The sequence below is a fragment of the Notolepis coatsorum genome, assembly GCF_963971535.1.
Source record: "Notolepis coatsorum genome assembly, chromosome: 1".
In the NCBI taxonomy this organism is placed as follows: domain Eukaryota; kingdom Metazoa; phylum Chordata; class Actinopteri; order Aulopiformes; family Paralepididae; genus Notolepis; species Notolepis coatsorum.
The window spans coordinates 122,479,912-122,491,516 of NC_140165.1; the positions used below are offsets into that span (position 1 = coordinate 122,479,912).

Consider the following 11,605-nt stretch of genomic DNA (forward strand, 5'->3'; position numbering starts at 1 on the left):
ATTTAACTGCTGTTTGTCTGTTGTCATTTATTTCTGATTTTGTTTTTATTGTGTTTTTATATTAAGCTGTAGTGTAAAGCACCCTGTGCATTCGTGCTGTGAAGGGTGCTATATAAATAAAGGTCATTCATTCATTCATTATTATATTATATTAAACATTATATATTAAACATTATTATATTATATTAAACATTATTATATTATATTAAACATTATTATATTATATTAAACATTATTATATTATAATATTAAACATTATTATATTATAATATTAAACATTATTATATTATTATATTAAACATTATTATATTATATTAAACATTATTATATTATATTAAACATTATTATATTATATTAAACATTATTATATTAAACATTATTATATTATATTAAACATTATTATATTAAACATTATTATATTATATTAAACATTATTATATTATATTAAACATTATTATATTATATTAAACATTATTATATTATATTAAACATTATTATATTATTCTATTAAACATTATTATATTATATTATATTATTCTATTAAACATTATTATATTATATTAAACATTATTATATTACATTAAACATTATTATATTATATTATATTAAACATTATTATATTATATTAAACATTATTATATTATATTATATTAAATTATATTATATTATATTAAACATTATTATATTATATTAAACATTATTATATTATTATATTAAACATTATTATATTATATTAAACATTATTATATTATATTAAACATTATTATTATATTATATTAAACATTATTATATTATATTAAACATTATTATATTATATTAAACATTATTATATTATATTAAACATTATTATATTATATTATATTAAATTATATTATATTATATTAAACATTATTATATTATATTAAACATTATTATATTATTATATTAAACATTATTATATTATATTAAACATTATTATATTATATTAAACATTATTATTATATTATATTAAACATTATTATATTATATTAAACATTATTATATTATATTAAACATTATTATATTAAACATTATTATATTATATTAAACATTATTATATTAAACATTATTATATTATATTAAACATTATTATATTATATTAAACATTATTATATTATATTAAACATTATTATATTATTCTATTAAACATTATTATATTATATTATATTATTCTATTAAACATTATTATATTATATTAAACATTATTATATTACATTAAACATTATTATATTATATTATATTAAACATTATTATATTATATTAAACATTATTATATTATATTATATTAAATTATATTATATTATATTAAACATTATTATATTATATTAAACATTATTATATTATATTAAACATTATTATATTATATTAAACATTATTATATTATTATATTAAACATTATTATATTATATTAAACATTATTATATTATATTAATATAATTTCACCAGACAACGTTTCGCACTGAATTCAAAAACATAAGAAAATAAATTCCTGCAAACTGCTCTTGTAATGAAGACAATGTTGGACTCCATGCTGTGGCGGACCCTAACCCTAACCCTAACCCTAACCCTGACCCTAACCCTAACCCTGACCGCAGTGCTGGTTTCAATAAATAATTGTCTCTATTGCCGGAGCAGCAAGCGGGAATTCCTTCATTCCCGCCATCTCCTCTTTTCCGACGCGCCTGCAAGAGAAACATCGGAAGTTCTTCTTGGGTTGAAAAACACAGGAGACACGAGACCCGAGTTCCCTGTGATGTTACCTGACATGGTGCCCACGCCGATGACCAAGCACTCCACCAGGGCGTCCAGGGTGAACGTGGGTCCCAGGACGGCCATGCCGCGGGCGATGTTGTCCCTCACCTCGTCCTGTAGAGGGAGACAGAGAGACAGCCCATCAGAGCTAGCACTCAGGCGACACAGTATATCTATCTATCTATCTAATAATAATATTCCCCAGGGTTCACCTTTTCCAAATTTATTTTTCATGTTTTTCCAGACTTTCCCAGATATGAGCATTTCTTTTTTTTACAACAACAAACACAACATTGACATCAACAATAATAATAATGACAAGACAATAAAAATAAATAAAAACAGACTTAAAACTTGAGTAATAATTACAAAACGCCACGATGCTTTCCTTTGGTTTACCCTATTATCCACATTACTTTGGCCCTATTTGGCTAAATCACCAACCCTGTACTCTAGTATAGCCACGGGAAGTGAATAACCCATATATCCTCACACAGAGCCTTTTTTCCCAACATACCTGAGAGTTGGAACTCAAGGCGAATTTGGCGAGAGCACATGCTTTGGAGAGGTCGATGAGGAGCAGGAAGAACGGCAAGGCCTCGCTGGTGAGGAGGAACAAAGAGCATGTCAGTGGATGTGTGTTGCTAGGCAACAGCTTGGACTATGGTTTACTTCATGTCAGCTCCCTATTAGCAGCAGGAAGTAAGCGTGGGTCCATTTGGAATGTTGTCATGTTAACCCATTCACTACCACACTACAGTAGTGTGGTAGTGAAAGGGTTAACCTTATGTAGTGTGGTAGTGAAAAGTTAACCTTCTGTAGTGTGGTAGTGAAAGGTTAACCTTCTGTAGTGTGGTAGTGAAAGGTTAACCGTCTGTAGTGTGGTAGTGAAAGGGTTAACCTTCTGTAGTGTGGTAGTGAAAGGTTAACCTTCTGTAGTGTGGTAGTGAAAGGTTAACCTTCTGTAGTGTGGTAGTGAAAGGTTAACCTTCTGTAGTGTGGTAGTGAAAGGTTAACCTTCTGTAGTGTGGTAGTGAAAGGTTAACCGTCTGTAGTGTGGTAGTGAAAGGTTAACCGTCTGTAGTGTGGTAGTGAAAGGTTAACCGTCTGTAGTGTGGTAGTGAAAGGATTAACCATTTGTCGTGTGGTAGTGAAAGGATTAACCATTTGTCGTGTGGTAGTGGAAGGGTTAACCATCTGGAGTGTGGTTGTGAAAGGGTTAACCTTCTGTAGTATGTTTGTGAAAGGGTTAACCATCTGGAGTATGTTTGTGAAAGGGTTAACCATCTGGAGTGTGGTTGTGAAAGGGTTAACCTTCTGTAGTGTGGTTGTGAAAGGGTTAACCTTCTGTAGTGTGGTTGTGAAAGGGTTAACCTTCTGTAGTGTGGTTGTGAAAGGGTTAACCTTCTGTAGTGTGGTAGTGAAAGGGTTAAATGGCATATAGTGCTTTATACTATGTTGAGATGAATACTTACTTGAGGCCAGTGAGCTCTTTATCCAGGAAGTGAATGACCACCGTGCTGAACACAAAGCTGGAGAAGATGGTGAAAAGACCGGCAATACCTGCATACATAGATAGAAACACACCATCAGGTCAAACACACCATTCAACTTCTCATTCACGTGTCCAATAACAATGGACTTCATTCACTAACATTCCCGTAAGTTTCCTCGTAAATAACCTTGTAAGAAGTTTGTGAGAGGAAACCTACGATAGTCCTCCTCCAGATTGGTGCTCTTAAAATGCCAAAATGATCGCAACTGAATGAAGAACGTCACTCGTTCTTAAACTGAAAGCGTGCATTATTATAAAAGTGTTCTCGTACACCTGAATTTGCATAAAGAAACGCCCCGCCGGCTCCTTATAAGGGCATGAAGGACAGTGTGCAAACTCATTCAACAGCTCTTTATACCGGAAGGGAGAGGCTATGCAATGCATTGCACCTGCGTTGTGCTGACCCCCATATTCAACAGAAGCGATTTGCGTAATTTTTAACACTTTGAGCGCCACTCACGGCTAAACTCGGGTTTACGATAGTGACGTTGAAAGCCACGTCACGGCTTTTCTCGTGCGCACACATATACTATCGACCATCTAGAATTTATTTGAAAACGATTCATAAATAGGCCGACAAATGATAACGTTCTGGAATATTCCAGTAAAAGGCGATTATCATGGAATGTGTTGTTTTTTCTTCGAAACCGAGTGGTTTTCAAAATGCTATAAAAAGGAAATGAAGCGATAAAAACACAATCTGCTTTGCCAATGTTGACTGGAAAATGATTCTTTGATAAGCGATGGGCAGATTAGACACATAGCATAATTTAAAACATAGATTAGGCGATATTAACGTTACATGGGCCGTGGACCGTGGCATCAACGGGGTAAAAAGGAAAACACGGCCCGGCACTGAAAGTGTTAATTATACAAATATTGTCTTATTTATTATTATTATCATAATTATTTAATTCCGAGGATGTCTGTAGAATTGACGTGAACGCAATCACCATGTTTCTCCTAAATTAAGCTACTGCCTTTCCGCGCTCGTAAATCCTGCTCTTAGCTACGAGCGAATCCCTGAGAAGGAACCGTTTGAGAATGCCAAAATCGGCCCGATAAGCTTGTAAGTGGAGTTACGATGAAAATCTCGTAAGTCCGTTCATGAATGAGGACCAATGGGTCTCATTCTCCAACAGACTTAAGACAAAATATTTGCTCTTAGGGCCATTTAAGACATCTTAGGGCCGATTTTGGGATTCCCCAACCGTCCCTACTAACACAACAGTAAATATAAGGTTTAAATAAATATAACACATTGTATATTTATTTAAATTAGGATTCATTAATTCCAAGGAGGCCTGTAAAGTTTACATGAAGGAATCACTATGATTCCTCCCAAATAAAGCCCTTTAAGAACACAGAGCACAACAGTCTGTCAAGTTAAGACTGCTCCTAAACCCTGCTCTTAGTCAGGGCCGAATCCAAGCTTAGGGACGGTTGAGGAATCCCAAAATCGGCCCTAAGATGTCTTAAATGGCCCTAAGAGCAAATCTTTTGTCTTAAGTCCGTTGAAGAATGAGACGGGGTTTGCACGGCGAGCAACCGGCTCTGTGAGCAGAAGCATGTGCACGCACACGCACGGATGTGCACACAGGAATGCGCTGCACTCGACTGAAGCACCAACTCGCCAAGTACCCACCTGGCTACTTTGCATAACAATAGCTCAGGTCGTCAGGTGTGTTCAAATATTATGTCCTCAGATACATTCACACAAAACTCGTGAATGAAATGTGTTACATTCCATTCCTAGAGGCAATTAGGCACTGTCTTGAGTGTGCGCGCGAGGGAGCGTGCATGCACGTGGCGTCACTAGAACACAGTGCAACCAGGTATGAAATCACCAACGCACCACTGAAAGAGACCCAATGTCCTGTACTCAGAACACTGACTTCACAGCATAAAGTGAATAATTTTGACAGCACAAAAACCCTCACCGAGAATATATTTGGAGCCTAGCTGTCGTAGGTTCTGGAACTGGAAGTAAATGTAGACAATGGCTATGCAGCGTGTGATGGTGAGGATGATGATGTCACTGCTCAGGATTTGCTGGAAAGGAAGACGAGAACAGATCAATGAGGACATTTCACTGACTCACTTACAGCCTTGACTAAGCATGGTGACAAACTTCACTTTCACACGCTTAGTTGGGGTTAGCCTGCTCGCTTATTGCAGAGAATTCATCCCGCCAGCGATGTCCCACGTACAGTAGAACAGGGTGACACACCTCGTCAGTGTATCCTTGGCAGTCTAGTACACTTGATAATAACAGGTTTAGTGACATCTCGTCAGTGTATCCTTGGCAGTCTAGTACACTTGATAATAACAGGTTTAGTGACATCTCGTCAGTGTATCCTTGGCAGTCTAGTACACTTGATAATAACAGGTTTAGTGACATCTCGTCAGTGTATCCTTGGCAGTCTAGTACACTTGATAATAACAGGTTTAGTGACATCTCGTCAGTGTATCCTTGGCAGTCTAGTACACTTGATAATAACAGGTTTAGTGACATCTCGTCAGTGTATCCTTGGCAGTCTAGTACACTTGATAATAACAGGTTTAGTGACATCTCGTCAGTGTATCCTTGGCAGTCTAGTACACTTGATAATAACAGGTTTAGTGACATCTCGTCAGTGTATCCTTGGTAGACGTGATAGTCTGACTACACAGGAGTGTTCTGCATTTGTTATCATGCTACAGACATATTTTGTTCCTCATCCCCCCTCCCCTTTGTTCCTCATCCCCCCCTCCCCTTTGTTCCTCATCCCCCCTCCCCTTTGTTCCTCATCCCCCCCTCCCCTTTGTTCCTCATCCCCCCCTCCCCTTTGTTCCTCATCCCCCCCTCCCCTTTGTTCCTCATCCCCCCCTCCCCTTTGTTCCTCATCCCCCCCTCCCCTTTGTCCCTTTGTTCCTCATCCCCCCTCCCCTTTGTCCCTTTGTTCCTCATCCCCCCTCCCCTTTGTCCCTTTGTTCCTCATCCCCCCTCCCCTTTGTCCCTTTGTTCCTCATCCCCCCTCCCCTTTGTCCCTTTGTTCCTCATCCCCCCTCCCCTTTGTCCCTTTGTTCCTCATCCCCCCTCCCCTTTGTCCCTTTGTTCCTCATCCCCCCTCCCCTTTGTCCCTTTGTTCCTCATCCCCCCTCCCCTTTGTCCCTTTGTTCCTCATCCCCCCTCCCCTTTGTCCCTTTGTTCCTCATCCCCCCTCCCCTTTGTCCCTTTGTTCCTCATCCCCCCTCCCCTTTGTCCCTTTGTTCCTCATCCCCCCTCCCCTTTGTCCCTTTGTTCCTCATCCCCCCTCCCCTTTGTCCCTTTGTTCCTCATCCCCCCTCCCCTTTGTCCCTTTGTTCCTCATCCCCCCTCCCCTTTGTCCCTTTGTTCCTCATCCCCCCTCCCCTTTGTCCCTTTGTTCCTCATCCCCCCTCCCTAACCCTAGTTACTCACCCCTCCCTCCTCTTATAGCCCAAGAACTCCACCCCCCCCCACACCAAACCTTCACTCCACCTGTCCATCCATCCACATCATCCATCCCTCCCATCCCTCCTTCCATCCCTCCCTCCCATCCCTCCCTCCATCCATCCATCCCTCCATCCACCCATCCATCCCTCCACCCATCCCTCCCTCCATCCATCCATCCATCCATCCCTCCATTCCTCCCATCCATCCCTCCCTCCCATCCCTCCCTCCACCCATCCATCCCTCCATCCACATCATCCATCCCTCCCATCCCTCCCTCCATCCATCCCTCCCATCCCTCCCTCCATCCATCCCTCCCATCCCTCCCTCCACCCATCCCTCCCTCCATCCATCCCTCCATCCCTCCCTCCCTCCACCCATCCCTCCCTCCATCCATCCCTCCATCCCTCCACCCATCCCTCCACCCATCCCATCCCTCCATCCATCCCTCCCATCCCTCCATCCCTCCCTCCCTCCCCCCATTCCTCCTCCATCCATCCCTCCACCCATCCCTCCATCCATCCCTCCCATCCCTCCCTCCATCCCTCCCTCCCCCCATTCCTCCTCCATCCATCCCTCCACCAATCCATCCATCCCTCCCCCCATCCCTCCCTCCATCCCTCCACCCATCTCTCCATCCATCCCTCCATCCATCCCTCCACCCATCCCTCGTTCACCTCGTCCGTTTTGGGGCAGTCGTAGTTCCATCCGCAGATCTGGTCGTTCCCGGTGAACATGTTCATGGACATCATGCAGACGGTGAGGGTGACCGTGCCCACGATCACCTCCCAGGGGTGGGAGGCCACCAGCAGGCCGTGCACGCGGAACAGACCGGTCAGCATGGTGCCTGTGCGGCCGCCGAGAGCGGTCAAGGAAGAGACGAGAACATGTGTGAACTAACTCCTTTATATTCCCTTTCACTGCCACACGACAGCCGGTTAACCCTTTCACTGTGACAACACAGAAGGTTAGCCCTTGACTATCACACAACCGACGGCGGATGGATGCGGAGCTAATGATGCTAATGATGGAGCATCGCCGTCGGTTGTGTGATAGTGAAGGGTTAACCTTCTGCCGTGTGGCAGTGAAAGGGTTAAGGCTGTCAATCGATTAAAATATTGAATCCGATTAATCGCATGATTGTCCGCATAGTTAAGTAAGGGATAATGTATAGCTACGAGGTCATTGTCGCAAAATAATTGACCGACACAGAGTTTAAAATACCGAGGCGCAGGGCGGCTACGTGGCGCAGTGGGCAAGGCGCTCGCCACGAACGCGGAGACGCTGGACTCGCCTGTTCGAGCCCAGCGCTCCACATTGCTTTCAGTTTAGCTGGTCGTCCGTACTAATACACATTGGCCGTATTAGGGGGTGGGAAACTGATGGGAGGGGATCGGGCGTTGTGGACAGCGACTCCTACAGGTCGGTTGGTGCGCCTGCGCAGTAGAATCAGGAAGTGTCGGGGGCAGCGTGAGCCTCCCACGCGTTACTCCTCGCCACTGAGAGATCGCGCTGCGCAGGTGAAAAGATGCGACTGCTCTTACCTCAAGTACCGGAGGGGACTCGTGCTATGTATGACTTAGTCCACATTGCAGCCGGCTTGTGGGAGGCAAGAAACAGCGTTCGTGACAGGGGAGGGTTGAATTGGATGATATGAAATTGGGATGGGAGAAAATATAGAAAATGGGAGAAAAAGTGGATAAAAAAATAAAATACAGAGGCGCAGCGCCGAGGTGTTTTAAACGTCAGTGAAGGTCAATTATTTTGCGACAATGATCGAGTATAGCTATACATTATCCCGCTTATTACATGGCTAACTTACTAACAAATATACCTAATTCATTGTACACCATCGACAAGACGAGATCAAATGCAAACGCAGTTGTTCTGTGGCTCTGTCAGCCCAAATAAAGTGATTATTATTATCGGCAGTCGGCAGGTCTGTGGTCTGATTGCACTGATGACTGAGTGCAGCTGTGCATATGCTGAGCAGCACAGATACAGTGTTGTAGTGGGCTTGATTGCGAACAGCTGCGCACAGCGGTCATTATTGCTTGGCAGAGGTCCGTTATTGTGTGATAACGGACCTCTGACGCACGCTATTGACCAATCACAAGCAAGCATTTCGGCCATTGTGAAAACGCCATGTAATAATCGTGATTAATCGCATATTTTTTTATCTGTTCTAAATCTACCTTAAACGGATCTTTTTCGAGTTGTAATACTCTTTATCAACATGCGAGTCAACAAATGCTTGCTTTATGCAGCCATTTAACACAAAAGGATGGCCCTCATGCATTGCAAATTTGCATCAAATTCAAAACAGAGTGATGCACAAAATAACTTAAAAGAAAATAATCATTTAAAACAATGAATAAAGTGTGCGTGAAATAATAAGGGAAAGAAAACGTTAGGAACTTGTTACACTCACCCCCCCTGCCCCCACCCCTCTCTCTCTCTCTCTCTCTCTCTCTCTCTCTCTCTCTCTCTCTCTCTCTCTCACACACACTCTCCCTGCTCTCTTTCTCTCTTGCCCCTTCCTCATCTCTCTCACCTGAAGACCTATATGCTGTACAACTGTACAAGCAAAACTGTACATTGGAATATTGACAATACTTGGTAATTTACTGTACATTGGAGGGGGTTGGGTTTGGACATTTACAGGGGCCAGTTTCTAATTGCAGTCTCCCGTAGGTGTTCTTTGAGAATGCTTTTGAAAGTGGGTAGTGATTCACATTCCTTTACAGCTTTGGGTAGGGCGTTCCACATTGATGTGGCATAATTGCAAAACGTGTTGTCTAAACTTCATCGTTAGTATAACGTTACTCACACTTTATTATAGACCTATAGTCTGTCCATCCAACCCAACCCTCCACCAGCATGTATTATATAAGTATAATATTGACTTAGTCATATTGCAGTCTCGTCATCTGCGAGCCGCACCTCGCAATATACTCCCTTATTTAGCTATCACGTTATTTAGCTATCACGTTATTTAGCTATATGGGAAATATGTTCAGTTATAGGTTTGTCAGCAGACAGATTGATTGAATGATTGGATTGATTGATTGAAAACTTTATTAACAGATTGCAGAATGGGTACAGTACAGCTCAATACATACAATTGTTAAGGGGATGCAGACCAGAGAAAGACTTTCGTCTTGTTTACATCAGGGTCCCCCATTTTACATTCATCATAACATATATGACATACATGACATATAGATAGACAGTACTATATACATTTATGACATACCAGATCTGACTACAAATACAGTACTGTTTGTGATACAAAAAGAGTCCAGAAAAGAGTGTATATACATTTGACGTAGAAACTGTACATTGGAGGTGGTTGGGTGGGTGGGGTGGATGGGGGACACACACTGTACAACTGTACAAGCAAAACTGTACATTGGAATATTGACAAAACCAACAGCAGGTGACAGATAACAGGTGTGATTGATTGATTGCCAATGTTCATTGTCAGCCGATGAAGGATACATTAAAAACATAAAACAATGTTTAGTAATAAACAAGACCATCAAACGATGTCTCAGTTGTGTGACAAAATGGTGAGTCAAGTTTCATCGAAGTAATGTTTAGATCAGTCGGCTGCCCTTTTTATTTTTTGTGCGGTATCCAAGCATCCTTCAGACGAGAACGATCCTGTCAGGATAAACTTAACCGACAATGCAAGACACTACAGATAGCTCCAAATATTGATTAGAAACTGAATTGAGATAGATTTGCCAGGAAACGGTTTCTGTTCTTCTTCTGTCCCATATTATTGCAACGTTAAAGCGCTCGGTGATGTTGTCAAGGGGACCCTGATGTAAACAAGACGAAAGTCTTTCTCTGGTCTGCTCCCCTTAACAATTGTGTATTGAGCCGTACTGTACTGTACCCATTCTGCAATCTGTTAATAAAGTTTTCAATCAATCAATCAATCAATTGCTGCTATATAGCAATCATTTGCGCGCACGTATAGTTTACGCACTTTCGGAGCGCTCACATTCAATTCTCTTTTAAACAGTTATTAAAGACACGTTTCTTTCTTTCGTGTGTGTGTGTGTTGTTGTGGGTTATTCTATAATAATAAATATAGGGTTGTTGTCTGTTGCCTGGAGACGAGACAGTGATGGAAAAGCATGCCTTCTGACTCCGCAGCCTAATAATGGGACTATAAAATATGTTATTCAATTATTATTATACATGTTGGCCAAATCGAACGATCTGGAAAAACAAAAGACAACAACACAACATGTGTCACAAATATCCCCAGCAGCTTGAATGTACTTACCCGTGTGTTGTACAGTACAGTCAGGGAGGAGGATCAAAGAGTTAGAGCTGTGCAGCGACTCAATCTGATTATTGATTGAGTCAATCAATAATAACTCTGACGACAACAACAACGTCCAGAGATTCCACTGCCACTAATGGAGCTAGTCGGTGAGACGGGCCTACAACGCGTTTGAAACAGTGCGCATATTGTGTCTTATACTCTTATTATATGATACAGTAACTAGTTGAACGATGCGCGCGCCTCCTCGTCCCTCTCAGGTGTCAGACAGACAGGGATGGAGGAGCGATGGCACGGGCAACATGGTCCGAGACCTCAGCCAATCACGCCGTAGACCTGCTGCCTGAGCGCCGAGACCACGCCCCGTATCCTAGGCGACTTCGTGGGGGGGCGTGGCCGGAGTGGGGCGGGGGCGTGGCCGGAGTGGGGACGCGTGATCACTCGATCTCTCACCACCACGACGTGAGTGGCTCTACGCAGCGTCACATCTGCGCAGCGTCATCTGCGCACGGGGCGAACCCACACT

General features: G+C 41.6%; 1 protein-coding gene across 1 annotated transcript in view; it reads right to left on the reverse strand.

Annotated features, from left to right (window-relative positions):
- hmgcra (3-hydroxy-3-methylglutaryl-CoA reductase a) overlaps positions 1–11,334 on the reverse strand; it is a 50,545-nt gene extending 39,211 nt beyond the window's left edge. Inside the window, exons 1-6 of the mRNA XM_084313152.1 lie at positions 11,080–11,334; positions 7,457–7,626; positions 5,266–5,377; positions 3,246–3,333; positions 2,288–2,372; positions 1,779–1,884 (exon numbers count right to left, since the gene is read on the reverse strand). Of these exons, the coding sequence (XP_084169278.1) occupies positions 1,779–1,884; positions 2,288–2,372; positions 3,246–3,333; positions 5,266–5,377; positions 7,457–7,621 (556 nt within the window). The 5' untranslated portion in view covers positions 7,622–7,626; positions 11,080–11,334. The remainder of the gene's footprint in view (positions 1–1,778; positions 1,885–2,287; positions 2,373–3,245; positions 3,334–5,265; positions 5,378–7,456; positions 7,627–11,079) is intronic.
- Between the last annotated feature and the right edge of the window lie 271 nt (positions 11,335–11,605).